At 54.5% G+C, this 17,953-nt stretch overlaps 5 protein-coding genes across 5 annotated transcripts; 2 read left to right on the top strand and 3 right to left on the bottom strand.

The window, feature by feature from the left end:
- Window positions 1–180: 180 nt before the first annotated feature.
- Window positions 181–3,544, bottom strand: BDZ83DRAFT_755276 (nuclear pore complex subunit Nup85; the record flags this gene model as incomplete). Its single annotated transcript, XM_060514588.1, has 2 exons — window positions 181–1,095; window positions 1,148–3,544. 2 exons carry the CDS (start codon window positions 3,542–3,544, stop codon window positions 181–183), a joined length of 3,312 nt encoding a protein of 1,103 aa, XP_060361420.1.
- Window positions 3,545–5,551: 2,007 nt separating this feature from the next.
- BDZ83DRAFT_755275 (chaperonin 10-like protein) lies at window positions 5,552–7,020 on the top strand (the record flags this gene model as incomplete). Its single annotated transcript, XM_060514587.1, has 4 exons — window positions 5,552–5,572; window positions 5,737–5,866; window positions 5,964–6,737; window positions 6,803–7,020. The coding sequence occupies 4 exons, from the start codon at window positions 5,552–5,554 to the stop codon at window positions 7,018–7,020; spliced, it is 1,143 nt and encodes a 380-aa protein (XP_060361419.1).
- A 2,437-nt stretch (window positions 7,021–9,457) lies between these two features.
- On the bottom strand, window positions 9,458–11,808 carry BDZ83DRAFT_632257 (uncharacterized protein). Its single transcript, XM_060508958.1, has one exon. It carries the CDS (start codon window positions 10,498–10,500, stop codon window positions 10,219–10,221), a length of 282 nt encoding a protein of 93 aa, XP_060361418.1. The 5' UTR covers window positions 10,501–11,808; the 3' UTR covers window positions 9,458–10,218.
- A 1,788-nt stretch (window positions 11,809–13,596) lies between these two features.
- BDZ83DRAFT_585449 (AN1-type zinc finger protein) lies at window positions 13,597–13,909 on the top strand (the record flags this gene model as incomplete). The annotated part of the gene is made up of 2 exons (XM_060505848.1): window positions 13,597–13,740; window positions 13,835–13,909. The coding sequence occupies 2 exons, from the start codon at window positions 13,597–13,599 to the stop codon at window positions 13,907–13,909; spliced, it is 219 nt and encodes a 72-aa protein (XP_060361417.1).
- A 1,131-nt stretch (window positions 13,910–15,040) lies between these two features.
- Window positions 15,041–16,790, bottom strand: BDZ83DRAFT_632254 (DNA glycosylase). Its single transcript, XM_060508957.1, has 3 exons — window positions 16,272–16,790; window positions 15,169–16,143; window positions 15,041–15,063 (listed from the first exon to the last, which is right to left on the bottom strand). Exons 1-2 carry the CDS (start codon window positions 16,565–16,567, stop codon window positions 15,525–15,527), a joined length of 915 nt encoding a protein of 304 aa, XP_060361416.1. The 5' UTR covers window positions 16,568–16,790; the 3' UTR covers window positions 15,041–15,063; window positions 15,169–15,524.
- Between the last annotated feature and the right edge of the window lie 1,163 nt (window positions 16,791–17,953).

Genomic DNA, 17,953 nt, shown 5'->3' with positions numbered 1-17,953 from the left:
CCAATGGTATTATACATCTGAAACTTTCTTGGGTGCCTTTCCATTTACAACGTCATCATCAAACTCCATCCTAATTCCACTCCCAAATGTCATCCTGCGCCTAACTGAGGACAACTACTACCGGTGAGGCAAAGTCCACTCGCGCTTGCGCTTGACACCCGCGACACGTCCAATGCGATCCTAGTACACGGGCGTATTGTCCGCGTCGGCCAGCCACAAGGTGGCCAGGTCCCTCGACAGACCCAATCGAAGTATACGAAGCACGTCGTCGGCTGACGCACCAGCCGTGAGTCCCGATCTCCAGTCCCAACCACGCTTCGTCTTGGCGAGAGTAGAACCACTGCCGCTGCCACCGCTGATGGACCGGTGAAGCTGGCTGGCTAACATGGAGCTTCCGCTGAGCATGTAGCTTCCGCTAAGCGAGCTGGTACTCTTGCGCATCAAGTCTGCAGGCGTTGAACCTTTCATGCCCGGCGTCGAGGCCAGAACGAGCTTGAAGAACTCGTCTGCTGCATTGAAGATAGTGGAGTTGACTGTCTGGATATCCTCAACGGCCTTGAGGAGCGTGTCCATCTGGTCGAGCGTGATGACCGAAGGGTTTTGGTTGACGAAGGGCAAAGCCTCGCCCAACAGAGCGAGAATGAAGTCCTCACTGACAACTGCGTCGCGGGTTTCGTCGTAAAGGCCTCCCCGAATATTGTCATCTGAGCTAGCGATGACTGCAACAAGGGCGGAGGCGGCTTGCTTCCGGAGAGTGGCAGACTTGTAAGGTGACATATCGGCAAGTCCATCAGTGTCACGAAGTTCGTAGAATTTCCGGAGCGTGGCGTAACCACTCAGCATCCGCCCGAGGAGATTCGCTGCCTCGAGATCTTGTTTGGCATACTTTTCGAGCGTTTGACTGCGCTCGTTCAGAAGTCGGTAGAGGTGGTCGTCCAGATCGTTGGCTGGGGGGTAGACCGTGGAGTGGAGCAAAGAGTACGACATAAGGAGGTTGAGCACCTCGCGGACCTTTCCGGGTCTATGAGCCAGAGCGTAGTACCAAAGAGCCTCTCCGTATCTGTGGGAGTCTTTGCCGAGAATATCTGCGTAGGTCTAGAAACGGTTAGCTTGATGATTTGCACAGTTCGATGCGATCTGCACATACCTCTGCGGTCTCTTCGGCATAGGAAATCATGCCGAGATCGTTCAGAATCCTCCAGACCTTATCCACAGTGGCTCCTTGTTCAGAATCGAGCTGGTCTAGGATATCCCGAAGCAATTCTCCGACCATATCCTCTGACTTCGCAGCCGAATCCATGCGACCAAGGACCTGTATCGCCATCTCCCAACCGCTGCGATCTTCCGAAAGACTCTCTATTCCGGCCAGTTCGCGCGCGTAATGTGTAAGCGTAGTGTCTTTGATGCCCTCCACATCATCGGCAGTCTGAGGAGCCACTCCCAACATCTCCAGATCCTCCATGTCCAGACTCTCCATCGTGATCAAGTTAGGTTGCTCGGGCTTAGGTAGCCACTGACCAAGCGAGGCAAGTTCTGCCACTGCAGAAGCAATAGGAAGTGACCATGCGCGAAGGATTCCGATGACAGCCGCGAAGTTTGACTCGAAAGCAGAAGCGATAGCAACTTCAACAGGGTTCATGGAGTTGAAGTGGAAATCCGACTCGACCGCCGTGTGGAAAGCCAGCGACAGGCGTTCAAAATAGGTCTCCGGGGTAGAAGGCGTAGCTGTCATGCGGAGGCCGTGAGAGCGAGACATGCGCAGGCTCTTCTGCTGTCCTCTGCCTTCCTCCCACCATCCAAAGAGACCAATCGTGGCTTCACACCAGTCCTGTGCTGTATCCAGGATAGCCTCTGGCGTTCCCATGATGATCTGGTAGATGGTCTGGAGATGTTCGTAGATGTCCCATGGAACCTGGCCCTCCGCTTTCCGCACAAGACCGGCCAAAGAGCCTCTTCCGTACGAGCTGTCGTCACTATCGCCAGCGAAGAGGTTCTTGTCCTTGCCCTCCGCAAATCGCTGAAGCTTGTCCAAGGAGCCCTTCGTCTGGATGCGGTACAGCGTCCAATCGCTGCTGAAGATATCCCAGTTGCCCTTGGTGATTGGGCACATGTCGAGTGCCTCGCACGCAATGCCGACAGCACGTTGCAGGTTATCGAGAGCTTTGCCGGAGTAAGCAAAATCGGCTCTGGGTCCTTTCTTGACGGACTCCCAACCAGCATTCCGCAATAGCTTTGATGCAAGATCGACATTGCCACGGATGAGAGCGCTGCGAAGTGTCGGCCAGAAGAGGCTGTGGCAAGCTGGACTCGGCCTATGGTTCATGACGATCTCGAACTGCTCGGGATAGATGTTGTGGTTTTCCTCGATCCATCGGAATAGAACGTAAGGCAGTGGCGGCGCTTCGGTATCGACGGTGCCTTGGTTAGCGAAACGAGTGTGATGCATCTGAAGAACCAGCTGGGCAACATAGGCAGCCTTCGTGAACGGCTCGCTTTCGGGACCGGGACCAATCTCGGCAATGTGCTCTCCCTCCGGCATGGGTAAACTGTCGGCAAAGTCATTCCAAAGGTCCACCAGAGGATAGACAATGTTGGCGAGGGAGACATCGAGCTGATCGGGGTCCTCCTGAGCACCAATTCCTTCGTTGTAAAGCTGGTTGATCAAGTCTTCCGTCTTCAAGACAACGCCTGACGACTCGTTGATCTGAGCCATGCCCAATTCCTTGTATAGATCCTTTGCGATTGCGGAGAACTTGAATTCTGTCCGCCTGTTGCCCGACGAGCGACGCATGGATGAGGCACGGAAGATATCCTGGGCTTCCCTGCGCATTCGCTCCGTTGCCGCTGGCGTATTGAGCAGTAAAAGGTCCGACTCCTCGCCGCCTATGCCACCTTCGCCCTCGTCTGAGTAGGCCAGTCCATCGTCGTTACGGGTGCTGTGCCGCATGTTCAAAAATATGTCGTCGTCATCCTGGACCTCTTCGTCATCTGCCTCAGCGTCCCCGTCTTCATCCCCAATATCGGCTTCGAGGTATCGCTCCATCTCCGCATCGGCGGCGTCGCGCTCGTCGTACTCCTCATCATCCTCGTCCTCTTCCTCCTCCTCCGAGCTGTCGGGTATCATATACCTGCCATTCCGGTTATCGTAGGTGACCTCGCTCTTTCCCGCGCCAAGTTCCCGGCTCAGTGCCGACGGCTGTCTCGTCGTAGGTTTGGCGCTCTGCAGAATCGACCGGCCGAGTGGTTGCGCTGAAGCAGAGTCGCTTCTGCCAAAGAGGTTCTTACTGGGCCCATTTGAACTTGCACCGCCGAAACCAAAGGGCTTCTGAGCAGTGACGCCTTGCAACAAGGAGCTTCCGAGGTAGGACTCGGAGGGAGCACCCTGGGGTGTGAATGAAGCAGCTGACGAGGGTGGAGGGCCGGCTGGCGTCGTTGACGGGTTTTCGCCGAAGGGATAGTATGACTTCTTCTGCGGAGTCTGACCGGGCGTTGACGGCGGTGAGCTATCAAAGGCTGAGTCGTCGAAGGAGAACTTGTTGGGCATGATGTCGGTGATGGAGTGGGCGACCTCAGGTCACCCGGATGAGGCTAGTTGTCGCAAAGTTGTGTTGATCGGCGGGAGCGATGTTATCAGATATTTGGTAGTGCAAAATTGGGATGTGTAGCTCTCGTTGGGTACGTGAAAGTCGTCGAGGCTAATTGGGCTAACTGGCAGGTCGCAGGCGACAAGGCTGAAGAGCTTGGTTGTGGTGTTTGGCTGGACGCGCTTTTCCTCGATAATTTTTGGAGGTTCGCGATGCTTGGCCAGTCAACGCGGAAGAAGCCGACGTATTGGCCCCACCACCCACTCGCTCTGCGGTTTTTGGAGTGGCCCGAGCTCCCTGGCCCGGTGCCGCTGACACACCAACGGCCCGGGTCTTCGAGGTGTTTGTATGTACTTCGTACCTTTGAGAAGAACCAACCTACCCACCTAGATTCTGATGAAGCTTCCCGGTGTTCAGACTTCTGAGGCAGCATCCAAACATGAATTCTTTGTCACCTTGTTGGAGAATAATTCTTTAAGGTTCAGACGTCTCCTCCACAGCCATGCGACTGTGATGCCATTGTGATGTCTCTTTTTCCGGGGTAAACACACACCATTGAAACCAAGCGGTTCCCCCTCTTTTGGTTGTCAACCTGATCTTCCACCTCTTCCCATACTTTCTTTCCAATGGACCCTTTGATTATCTTTTACCTGAGAGGATTGTTCATCCATTCTTTCTGACTTGTATCTCCCTTCGTCGAGTCCCTACCCGCGGGCAACTGGGGTTCTTTTTATCTTATCTAAGCCGTCCCGGAGCTCCCCTCGTCTTCCTCCGTGTTACGGCGTTCTAGCCCAGCACGCCGATTAGATAGGGTAGAGCTGCCAAAGGCAGTAAAAGAAAACTGCTTGAAACCTCCAGGCCCGGACATAAATCGGGCTCTGGACGTGCGGGCCCCAAGAAAAGCGCTGTACTCCTCAGCGCCATCTTGGCAACCACGGAAAGTCATCCCTCAGAAGGCGGGCGGGCAGGCTTGGCCAGATTCAATCGCCGATGGACTATGCCTGCAAAAGTGTGCATTAATAGCATCTCAAAAGCCTAACCCCGACGGCTTAAACTTTTGCTGTATTGCGTCTTCAAACAATGATAGGCTGCAAGCCCGAAGGCGCGCCGGAAGAGAGGAGGAGGCGGAAACGTCTCAAAAAGGGCAGTTTTTTTCTTTGGTGAGGTGGAAGCGCTTAGAAGTCCCAGATACGTATCACAGTCCGCCCCGCCACCCCCGGCTGAGTGCCCGTACAAGCCGTGATTCGGCCTTCGTTCTCGGGAAGGAAAGCAGTCACTACGGTTTCTCCATCTTGGTGTGCGTCGGAAAGGCATCCGTTGGTCTCGATTTCTATTATCTTACTGCCACCATACCATGTACCTACCTCAGTACCTAATAACAGGCAGCCAATTGGGACAACATAAGGAAGACTTGCAATAGAGTTCCAGCCAACCAGACAACAGAATTCATCCCCAGAACCTCAATCGGTCCAATGACGTACTCCAGTGTTGCTGTTTGGGAATGCCCTTCCATCCGCCTCACCCAAGACTCGTACAAGTCACGGCTGGCGTCAGTAGTGTTTTATCCTCTACTTGTTTGAGTACTTAGTCAATGACAAGCTGAACTTCTCCGCTTTTTTCAATTCGTGGTCGAGTAAAGAGAGAAGTGCACTCCAGTCCCCAGATGGAGATACGCACTCAGAGAAAGAGAGGTACCTAACTCAAGTCTCAGTCCCCGAACCCCCGAGACTCACGGATACTTTCCCCTCCCGAGGGGAAGGTGGGGTTTGGAGATGGTGCCAAAAGACACCCGGCGGCAGTTCTCTCCCCCTCTGCCAGTGCCCAACCTGCATCTTGGACTTCCAGCTGCCAGCTCCTTCTTCCAACCTCCTTGGAATAAATACTCGTACCCTGCCCAGTTATAAGCTAAGCTTAGTGTGCCGATTTCCTCCTTCCATCAAGGTTCTCATCGACCATCATCACACAACATGTCTTCCACTGCAGGAAAGGTATGCTCAGTTCCCACTCCAAGCACTATACATTACATCTGTATTCCCTGCTCTGCGATTTTCTCCCATCCATTGCGGGGTAGCTCGACGACCACGGAGACGACTGAGACGGGAGCCATTTTGACAACCCGAACCCATTCGCTGACCCAATCGATCATCTATAGACCATTACTTGCAAGGCCGCTGTCGCCTGGGAGGCCGGCCAGCCCTTGAGCATCGAGGACATCGAAGTTGCCCCGCCCAAGGCCCACGAGGTCCGTATCGAAATCTACCACACCGGTGTCTGCCACACAGGTATATTACAACCCCCGCCTGAGGTCTCGGATGAAGATCCGAAGGCCCCTAGAACACCAGAAAACTAGACGACTGACACGCACTTTCCTCGGAACAGATGCCTACACTCTCTCTGGTAAGGACCCCGAGGGAGCCTTCCCCATCGTCCTTGGTCATGAGGGCGCCGGTATCGTCGAGTCCGTCGGCGAGGGCGTCACAAACGTAAAGGTTGGCGACCACGTCGTCGCCCTCTACACACCAGAGTGCCAGGAGTGCAAGTTCTGCAAGTCAGGCAAGACCAACCTCTGCGGCAAGATCCGTGCCACCCAGGGTAAGGGCGTCATGCCCGACGGCACCTCGCGCTTTAAGTGCAAGGGCAAGGACCTGCTTCACTTCATGGGCACCTCCACCTTCTCTCAGTTCACCGTCGTTGCCGACATCTCAGTCGTTGCCGTCCAGCAGGATGCTCCCATGGACCGTACTTGCTTGTTGGGCTGCGGTATCACCACCGGATACGGCGCCGCCAGAATTACCGCCAACGTCCAGGAGGGCGACAATGTTGCCGTCTTCGGTGCCGGCTGCGTCGGTCTCTCCGTCGTTCAGGGTGCCGTCGTGAACAAGGCTGGCAAGATTATCGTCGTCGACGTTAACCCCAACAAGGAGGAGTGGTCGAGAAAGTTCGGCGCGACGGATTTCGTCAACCCCACCCAGCTCGGAGACCAGTCCGTGGTTGACAAGCTCATTGAGCTCACCGACGGCGGCTGCGACTTCACTTTCGACTGCACTGGTAACGTCAGCGTCATGCGTGCTGCTCTCGAGGCTTGCCACAAGGGATGGGGACAGAGCATCATCATTGGTGTCGCTGCTGCTGGTCAGGAGATTGCCACCCGTCGTAAGTACCCCTTATACATCCTAGCTTTCATATGGTAACACAAACTGACCACGTTCCAAAAACAGCGTTCCAGCTCGTCACCGGTCGTGTCTGGAAGGGTTGCGCGTTCGGCGGTGTCAAGGGCCGCTCTCAGCTGCCCGGTCTCGTGCAGGACTACATCAAGGGCGACCTCAAGGTGGACGAGTTCATCACCCACAGGAAGACCCTGGGCGAGATGAACAACGCCTTCGAGACCATGAAGCAAGGCGACTGCATCAGAGCCGTGGTCGACATGCGCAAGTAAGCTTAACACAATATACCACGGGCTTCTGGTTGCACGACCGTCTCGGTGCGTCTTCTGAAATACAAAAAATACTGATAGTTTAATACAAAAAAAGTGAAATCGATATCCCAGTACCGCCTCGCGAATCCAAACTGTGAAGCCAGGTGGGCGGGCTTGTGATGATGGTCTGGTCCCGGGTCGTCGGCGACGAGGTGGAACCGCTCAGCCTGTCCGTACGCGTAACGTCGCGATATATGTCGATAGCAAATTGCTCACATCATGTCGTCAAGATTCCATATTCTCATTCGCTGATAACCTCTCGTGACTTGTATTCGTGTGTACCCTTCCCTTGGTTGTTTCCATTGAGATTCTAGATCATCCACTGGTACAATTCCGGGGTCCAACGACGGTGACATCCGGCGGCGCGCGGCCCCGATCGTAGGTAGTCTCAAAGTCCCGGTCCAGAGCGGGGGGCGGGCATATCTTCCACCTCTATGCTTGTACGGAATAGATCTGGGGTTACCTCAACTGTAGCTGGAATCAGCACTAGCTACCGGGATCGCAGGATTCCTGTAATTATCGGATGAGAGTATGGCTGTGGCCTGAGTTGATGGATGATTGATAAAGCGGGTTTGATCCATCACCCAGCAGGTTCTGTTGGCAAAGGCCCAAAGAGCAAGCTAGATGCACGCTGTCCACCACGGAAGCTTATCTCGCCGCTTTGGAGAGAAGATTCAGGTATCCTGGATAGTTCGAGCCGTTTCAAGCCAAATCACCGTAGCTGTTCCTCCAATCGCCTTCATCTTGTTACCACAGGGTGGTGGACAGATGATCCTAAACAACAGGTTTGTGGCAGGCTGCGGCATACCCCATCAAACACCATTGAATCACAATACATGTACGAATACGTCTTTGTCTCAATGATTATCCCATAGATCCGGCCGAGACATCTATTCTCTCTCATGAATATGAGGCCTCTTGCTCCCGCCCAGCTTGCGGTTGTACTACATCCCAACTATTAATTACACGTTATCTGAAAGGGCCGCATTATTCATTGTCCGGACGTCTTTGAGCAAGATTGTCCGCGCCACATGTCTCGGAAATGTGCGGGCACTGCTGAGGCTGCTATTTGGTTGTTTGACTGAAGGCCTAGCTGGACCGTTGTCAAGCCGTGGTGCCGATATACTTGCTCATTTCTCATCAACCGGTGGCATGCCTGCTGTCCACTGTTGCCTCACCTCCGTGGATTGCTTCTTTGGGGGTGAGACGGATGTCAAGCCACAGACCCCAAGTAGTTATATTGGTTGAGGAGGAGTGGGACTGGGGAATCGGACGATTTTTTGACAGAGCGAGCCAGGGGTGGTAAATAGAATGAACCGTGGGGAATCGCACGGGAAACAACATCAAAACCGTCCGGTTCACCGTTTGGCTCGTAATTTTAGGAGGTAGTTGTGACTGGGGGAGGCCGAGAACAGTAGGGGTTCCCCCCATTGTAAATCAAGATCCGAGTGCATTGATGGCTAATTTTGATGGGCAATCAAGGCTAGACTGGCAATCTCGACGTCCGGCGTAGCATCGACTAACACTGTTGGGGGACAACCCAGAAGACAAGTTGGAGAGGGAAGAATGTCCCCGTAGAAGGTGATAGGAGGCGCTGTAAATAAACATAGGACTGCTCCATAAATGAGGATTCCCTCAATCGGATGCTGAGCAAAGGATTGTGTAACTCACATTTTTGACACATGTCTAAAGGCACCCGGCGTTTCACTCCCGAGGGTTTTGCGGAATGCGAGAAATGACACCGACGGCGGTAAGCCAGAGATCTTGAGTTGGCTTTTGCCAACCCACATGTGCTCTCCATTCCCATCCGAACCGTAGGATTCAAGATCCAACGATTGCTCCAGCGATCCATCGGCGGGCGGGCCTCAAATGGTTGGGCGCGGGCTTGCTGGCTCGAAATGCAAGGCGGTCTCGGACCCTCGATCACTCTGCGAAGTAGGCGGTTATTACTCGACGATGCGAGGTTGGCTGGTCTCGTGAACAGGCGAGGCCACCTCAGGATGCAATTCCCCCTCAGGGATGATAAGATAAGACAAGCCAGACATGGGGTAGGTCGACAACTGGAGCGCAAGGATCGTCTTGTCGGGGTATTCGTATCCTTCGATTCATCCCCTCTTCCAGAACAATACCGGACACGAGATTATGGCCGTGGATATCCCGTGTTCGGTATGAGGGTATAACGAACGAGAACGGACAGCGTTGAGCTGCGTTTGTCGACGGGCAGGCAATTTGTCCCAGATATACACCTTTCCCGTGATATCTCGGCCAGTTCGCTGCATCAAAGATCGTCCTCCTGGAGGACATGCTAAGAGCCAATGGCGCCGCTTCCAAGCGCTTGGATGCAGTGGCTGCAGGAAGCCAGCTCCAATACGGGAGGAGGTCGGGTTGCACGGCGCTAGGCTGGGCGGCACTGCTTGGGGCGACCTATACCTAACCTTCGGTGCCGCATCTGCTACACATTGCAGGGCACCTTTCCCTCCACCTGTCAGAACTCAGCTTGTGACTGTGGAAGATCAGGCCAGCCAAAGACAAGGTGCGGTTCGGCATGCAGAAACATGTTGTCGTAACTTGTTGGACAGCCAGCCGTGCATCTCCGGAGCCGAGTCCTTGCGAAAAAGTACAGAATCTTTGCTCCGTCTGAGTTGGCCGCACCGCTCGGCCCAGCCGTGTAGCCTTCTCACTTGCTGTTCCACCATTTCTCAACTGGTGATGGCCGTTGCATGTCCACGCGGAGAACTCGGGAAGTTGATGTCACGGAATAAGCTAAGGTACTAGAAGTCGCAGCACTGGCATCTTTTGGGTTCGGAACCGAATAATGCCCCCCAGAAGGTCATTGCGTGCGGTGCGGAAGCCCCGAGACGCTTGAGGGCGGTCCTCTTGGGAGAAAGTAGAGGCGAGGTTATTCCTTGCAACTGTCCAGAGCAATGACTTCGGGCCGGTAAGGGATGATAGGATGCTTGTCCTTTGATTAAGATAACTTTACCATGGCTCATCTTGAATCTAGCAGTGCCTCGTTTGCACGTCATTCATCAACGTTGAGCCAGTGTTAGAGCGGGTGGGACGACTGAAAGGTGCAGGTTCAAACGAATTTCCAGCGGCCGAGACGAGCTTCACTGGCTTGACTGAGTATCGAAGCAGCATCGAGGAAACTGTCTGCTGCTAATCTATCAGTCTCGGAACGTTGCGGCAGTCTTTCGGTACCTCATGCGGGAGATGCCGTTGGCGAGAGCGAACAAAGGCCAGCGACGATGATGGCTTGTGACAAGCGGCTGCGATGCGATTGGAAGGCAGTAGCAAGTCAGTCGGCCATCCATTTCTCGCCAGCCATCTCGGTCCTAGGTTACGAACTGGTGCAGAGCGAACTGGGATGTCTCCTGCAGCTCGGGCTCCAGCACAAACCATGATCCATGAGGCCATGCTGCCGCTAGTGACTATTGCCATGCCGTGACATGCAATGCCATGTATTGCTGGAGCAGCAGAGCAAACCACCTAAGCCTGTCTTTCATTGACAATTGTTCGAGATGAGAAGGATTGGCCTGCTTGACTTGGACATATTGAAAGGCAGACCAGGCTGCTGAGTTTTGCGGCACATGGCCTCGGTACCCGTTCATCAGCAATCCTTAGACAGTCCGAGGAACTGGCGGGAGGGGCGAGGTGAGCGATGCATCGGTAGACGGAAGGTCGGTGATCGGTCCCGATGCAACGGCGAGAAGTGTATCTTGGAGGTTGAAGTATATATCCGTACGATATGTTGGCATTAGAAGTGTGGAATGGTAGATCGAGTCGATGCCCTGGTTTAGATAGGTAGGGCGAGCGCAGGTACCTACGCACCTTAGGAATGTAGGCAGGTACCTTTGGCAATTGTGATTTAGACGGCAGCTGCGCTGATGGGAGTTTCCTTTTGGTTCTTCGTAAACCTCTCAGCTCCTTCCTTCCTTTTATTCCCGCGGAAATCCTACTCAATCGACTTGTATCCGTACATTCGAGTGAATTGCACAATTTATTTGCCTAATGCATCGTGGAAGTCAGGGTGGTTGAGCAACATCCTTCTTGACTCGCCCGGAGCATCTGCTGTAGTGCGTGAGTACCTAAGGTAAGCAGTCTAACAGGAAGGTAGGCCGATCTACATCTCGACTTCTGCACCGTTCAACTTTGGTACGGAGTATTCACATCTGCCTTCACCGCGTTACATCTACCTGACTCAGTCCCAGGAAACTTGTCAAATCACACCCTCCTGCAGTCTGTTTTGCGTCGTTGGCAAGGCCGTATGGATCGAATCCCGTCGTCTTGCTGCCGCTAGCATTCAAAAGTCACCTCATTTCTTCTATCACCAAACCACCGCTGACGTACATCACCTTTCGCATCCTTGCCTCGAGAATCGAGGCACTCGGCACCACCTTACTCTACTGGTATACGGATACCTTGCGCACTTTCAGCACCCTCGTTCCTATTCAGTCTCACCAGTGAACCCTCGTCAGCCACCGCGCCAGATTATTTCGTCCCCAACGCCATCATCCATGGCATTGGCAACATTGGTCGATAATCTCGACAAGCCATCTTAAACTGTTCCGGGGCTGATCCGTCTGGAGTGATCCATTGACTCGGGTCAAGTAGCCACCGAAGGCAGGACTTATACGAATGCCCGACGGAACGAGAGACACACGAGAGGCGCGAGGCACAGTCCGATCCGGTGCAATCCAGTCTACACAATAATTAATCATCCCGACGTACATTCACCGCTTTCAGAGCCTCACAAACCGTCAACCAGTGTCATTGGCATTATCCTGGTGCCCATTTGACACAAATCAACACCGCCAGTTACAGTTTTTGGAGTGCCAGCACCAGCGCCAGCGTCATTACCGTACCCGTCCCCGAGCCATCAGCGTCAGCGTCAGCGTCAGGCGCCAGCCTCCCTTCTCCAATCCAGTAATCCCGAGGCTCAAAGCCACCAGAGCGACGCCTCTCTCTCTCTCGTTTCGCCCACCCTTGAACACGACCCTGACTCCATCGTCCCCATCAGCGTTGTCTCGACCCCCGCCCCATCGGATCTACCAACCTACGGCTGACTACACCCACTAGGTACTGAGTCCTGACCACCAACGAAGACCTTCCTTCGGTTATACGGATGGTACCTGGGTACCTCGGACGCACACGTACGCTGTTCACTGCCTGTTCTCTTCGCAGCAGGGAAACACCCACTGTTCCGGCTGAACAAAGAACAGGGAACCTCGACTCTGGTGAGTCGAGCCTCTCTTTCTTGTTGTACGGATACCCCTTACCCTGGATTTTCTGGTCTTTCACTTGACCTCTCACACCCACATGGCTGTGCACCGATATCCGCCGCTTCCACTGCAATTGGAGCCGCTGCAACTGGAGCCAGTACCTTTCCCAACGCATTACTTGACGAGTTGTCGTCGGTGTACGTAGTAATAGTCTGCCGGGCTGGCTGGGGGCCCAACATCTGGCCCAAGTTTACGGACACCGCATCTCTGCTACGACCTCGAGTTCCGTATCTCGTGCAAGGCCAAGGACAGATACCTCCCCTCGTCATTGTTCTATTGGGTTCTGCATGCGCAAACGGAAACGGCTACCTTAGCACTCTGCGTGGCATGGATGGCACTGGGGACACCGTGGACACCGTGGACCGCAGAATGGTCTGGCCGTGCATTGCATGGCAGCGCATCGGAGCGCAACTCAGCAGATGTCCATCTAGTGTAGCGCGGGTGGTGCTTCCACTTGTCTGGCTGAGGCAGAGGAGGAAGAGGTAAGAACGACGAGGGCCCTGAGGTGTGTGTGTGTGGTGTTGTGGTCACACCCCCCACCGTCCAAACTGAAGACTTCAGAGTAACTCTCGCTCACTCCCGCAGCCACAAGCTCTCTCTTCCCGGCCGTGGAGTTGCAAAGTCCACCCAAGAGTGGCATACTCACAGGCTGAAAGTGGTGAGGTAAGCCGCCTGGGAACGCCTCGCCTCGTTGCTTGGGTCTCCGTTTTAATCAATCCTGCATTGGCGCCTCCGATGAAGTGTGCCCTGCATGTCTATTTTCCCAATAAATAACAACATAATCCACCCCCCTCCCCAGACCAGACCCAAAGCTCCACCAGCCACCCTGTCCCCTGCTCCACGTCTGTTGTTCCTTGTCTTGTCTTGGTTGTCATTGTGAGCGCTTCTCCCGCCTTCGACCTGGCGCCTTGCCTGGCTGGACCTGGACCCGGTCCTGCTCTCTGCTTATTAGATCATCATTGACCGACTGACACAATTCGCCTCCAGTCTTCTTCTATTACTTCTACTCTCACTCACCACCTCTGATTTCCTTTTTTTCTCTTCTCTTCTTCTCTCTTTCACGTCTCCCTCATCCCGCTTCGGTCTCTTCACACCTCCCGCCTCGCCACGCAAGCTGCTGGACCCCAACGAGTCATCGTCTGCGATCAAGTCCGACCTCGTCTCTCGACACCGCAGCCTACAAACCCAACCAACGTCGCTCTCCGACGGATACATCCGTAAACAAATCGTCTTCCCTCCTTGACAACCACCCATCATGCCTCAGAAGAAGATCCGCTGCACCTTCAAGGAGTGCAAGGATGCTGCCCAACGCATCGTTGGCGACTGTGGATTCTGCAACGGCCACTTCTGTGGCAAGCACCGCCTCTTAGAGGACCACAAGTGCGACGGCTTGGAAGACGTAAGTTCTACTTCTGGATCACCATCCTCATGGTTATTAGGACTCGACACTGTGTTGCAAGATGAAGGACTCATTTGCTAACTCAACTGCTCAGTGCAAGAAACAATCACATGAGCGGAATGCGGCGCAACTCGAGAGCGAGCGCACGCAAGTCATTCGTGGGGTATAATCTGATCGACAACACCGAGACCGATCCAGATTGCACGACGCCATGGTGCTCGCGTAGTCATAACACATATGGCAAGATGCCACGAGTTAGCCCTCAAGGCCGGATCCAGCATGGATTACACCATACCGAGAGCTGTTAGGCCAGCTTGAGGCGCAAGGCTCATTTCCTATCGCACGTCCTCCTCATATCTTTGGACCTCTGCCCAGTGCGATGGATCAGTTCTTTTCGACACAGTTACTTGCGAGATTTTGCAGCTCGCATTCATAATGCTGCAGTGGTAGCGACGGCGGCGACAACAGCGTTCCTGTTTGGTTTCCGCGTCTTTTGCACGATTCAGAGCGGCATCCCGTCCGAATCCTTACACCAATGATGTGTAACATACTTCGGCTTAGGATAGTTCGGCATCATACTTCCTCCGCAAGGCGTACCGGCGTATAGTTCATTTGGAGCGGCCGCCAAGGAGAATTTGGCCATCAAATTTTGATAAGATTTCAAACCATTTCACTCAGTTTTCATCACTGCCCAAATCCGTGTTCCTTGCCTGTTGACAAATGCATGCTTTATGACTAACAAACTCACTATGAACCACCAAGTCCCACGCCGTGCCACACGATGTGGCAGTGGCAGTGGTAGTTCCGGCAGCGGAGTGGCCGCGAGACACCGGGGGCTGTTCGGAGAGTTATCCGCCATTTCAGCCGAATGAAACCACGGACGAACATTACAAAGTGCGTCAGAACTTTGACCCTTTTTTTCCTCACTCCGTCACCTCCTTGTTCCAGAACATCAATGAAAGGAGAGGCGGAGGAGGAGGGGGGCGCGCGGCGGGCAAAGACAATTCTGTTTTTCCCTTAGGTTCCCCTGCAAGCCGTGGCACGCCGTGCTTCATATGGCCGCTTTCGTCGTCCTCTGACCTCGCGAGTCAGCCACAACTCTTTCCGCCCATCTCCCATCCCCCATCCCCATCCACCCTCCGCCCACGCCGATTTTCCACACGTCACAAAAAGCTGCTCACCTTATTGAAGTGGACGACGATGACGGCACCAGTGAACCACGGGTCCACGGGGGACCAGAGCATGGGCGCGGCTGCGGCTGCCCACTACACTACATACATACAACGGGGCGAATACCGATTATCCCGGCCTATCTCCGATATCGTATCTCGCACATCTCATAGTCGCCCCCATCATTCTGCCACCGTCTTTCATCTTCTCTCAACGCAGTATCCTGCACGGACCAGCTGACAACTCACCACAACACAGTACACACAGTGTCGGGAGTGACCGGCAGGCACGGCAATGACTCTTCAACTGCCCTTTCCGCAGGCAAACATCGAAATTCGGAATTCCTCCGAGTCTGTTCGGGTCCCCCGCTTCTCCACCGACCCCCGAGAACGAGACAGGTAGGACCCCGGTCATTCCGCTGGTTCACTGGTCGCGTGGTCGATTTGTCGTTGCCGGCGGACCGCACGTCATTTCTGGGATATCCGCCCCAGCGTTGATTGTGCACATTCCCGTCTCCGTACGGACACCGCACAACTGGTGGTTATGACGATATGGGCCAATGGCTTCATTTACGACAAGTGTTGTACATTAACTTCGTTATCTTGCTCTAGCTGTCATCGAGATGGACCGCTCCTGCGGCTTCTTCGCGGTGCATCCGTACTCACGGCTGCATCCGGTGCATCACCAACCGCCGGCTCCGATGCCGGCTCCGACTGCCCTGTCTCTTGATTCACAACCGCATCACGAATGACTTGCTCGTCCTTGACAACCTCTTCCGTCTTGACGACTACGTCTCCATGATTCTCCTCCTTCACCTCAACCTTGACCTCCCTCATCCTACGCCCCTCATTCACCTTCTTCCTCTCCGCCGCCTTACACAACCCGCCTAGCCCGAGCTCGCAGTCGCCGCACTTGCGCCCGACAGGCAAGCAGACCGTCTGCCCGAACCCGACGAGTAGCCAGTTGATCTCTCGCCACTTGTCCTTGGGCAGCCAGCTCTGCAGCGCGTGCCGCGTCGCCTCGGGCTGCGTCGTCTTGTGCCAGCCCCAGAGGTTCGTGATGCGGTGCACGTGCACGTCCACACCGATGCCCTCGGTGCGGTCCCAGGCCGCGGAGAGGCAGAGGTAGGCCATCTTGGGGCCTACGCCGGGTAGGGAGGTGAGGCCTTCGATCGTGTCGGGGATGTCGCTGTTGAATTTGTCGCGGAGGACGATGGCTGCTGCTTTGATAAATCTAGGACATTCAACGTCAGCATTTTCGGTTTCCTGCCACTTACACCCAGACCAAACCGGACCATTCTCCGTGGGTATCCATCGCCAAAAGCAACAAAAAAAAAAACTAAAAAAAAACTGACAACATACTTTGTCTTATTATTATGAAACCCCACCGCCCAAATCAACTCATTCAACAGCGCAGGTTCCACAGCCAACACATTCTCCAAACACAAACCGCCCTCTGCGCCCTCCTCGTGCGGCGGCAGCTCCGTCATCAACCTCTTCATCGCCACCGCGTTGACCGTATCTTTCGTCTGGCTCGAGAGCATGAGCGCAATCAAGATATGGAAGCGCCGGTCGCGTTCCGAGGCCTCGGGGTGGAAGAGGCGTTCGCAGCCCATTGTATCGACGGCAGCGTTGCGCGCGGCGCCGTGGAGGCGCATGTCCTTGACTGTATTGTAGATTTGCAACCAGTCTGTTGGGGGTTCGACGCGTGCTGAGGTAGAGGAGGGGGACGTGCCGCGGATTGTGCGTGCTGGTTTACGGGTTTTGCGGGCTTTCGGAGGGGTTGGTGGTGATGTGGTTTCGGTGTCGATGTGCTCGGTTTTGATTCTGTTTCGTGACTTTGCTGTCGTTCTTGGTGGTGGTGGTGCTGCTGCTGCTGCTGCTGCTGCTTCACCTGTGACACTCTCCTCGCCATGTGCTTCCTCCTCTTTGACAACCCGTCTGCGCTTCCTGCTCCGCGAGTCGGGGACCGCATCTTCAATGTCGGCGACGCCTAGGACTATATCGTGAAGCGCGGCTTCCGTGGCTGTCGTCGAAGCTGTCGTCTTGGACTCTGTCGCAGACGTTGAAGTCGATGCGTATGCGAACCGCGCGAGCGAAGATCTCGTCGTCCGGCGGGTCTGTGGCGCCGGCGGCGGCGATGATGCCGCCATCTTGTTGAACAGCGCTGATGTCTCTTTTGCTAGTTTCGACGTCTTCATCGTGAAGTGAGGTGCGTGATCATAACCTGTACATGCATATCGCTGCGGCGGTGGACATTAGGAGGTTTAGGTAGAAATAAAACTGTGCAAAGGCAACCAGAAAGAATCGCTCTTTGGCTTCTTCCCCAGATGATGTGCGCGGTTGTCAAAGGAAGAGCTCCCGCCGTCAACGACGCACTGGACTTGTGCACCCCCCTTCAACGCGCCCAACGCGCCGTCGGCGTAATCGTAAACCCATTGGTCCTCGACTTCTCGTTCCGCCCACGGACCACCTGTGTGGCTTGTGAATCAAGAGCCGGGGGATGGGGAGAGCCGGAGGGGGAAGGGGGGGTGCAAGACCCCTGTGGACACCATGCCTGTTCCAAGCCTAGTGCCGCCCGGATAGCCGGGGTTGCCAGTCTGCTTAAGCGAGAAGCCGTATCCTGGTCTGTATGACGCTCCGATTCGTGCGGGATGAGGGAAAGGTACTTTTGATAGGGTTGTGGTTGGTGGTCACGGGTGAGAGGGAAGAAGCGGGAGGATAGGGGACAAGACGGAACGGTTCTGCGAATGGAAGGTTTCCGAGCCTGAGATAATCGTATAAGGTTATTACTTTGTTGAAGGGTGTTTATTTATAACGTGTTGGTGCGATTTGGGACCCTATGGACCGGACCTACCTGGTGCTGGGTAACTCACCAGAATCATCGTATCCAAAGATAGTAGGCAACATCTGACTGGAACGATACATATCAGCACGCCTTCTCTGGTAATGTTTAGGTTCATACGGGAAGTGCAAGCAGACAGCTCACATTTGAATCTGCTTAGACTGTATAACCTAGCTGCGACAATCACTCAGGTATCAAA

Source organism: Colletotrichum acutatum (assembly GCF_030867785.1).
Source record: "Colletotrichum acutatum strain CBS 112980 chromosome Unknown BDZ83scaffold_97, whole genome shotgun sequence".
Classification (NCBI taxonomy): domain Eukaryota; kingdom Fungi; phylum Ascomycota; class Sordariomycetes; order Glomerellales; family Glomerellaceae; genus Colletotrichum; species Colletotrichum acutatum.
Note: the sequence above shows the minus strand (reverse complement) of the source record. Positions and strands in the feature narration are given on the sequence as shown.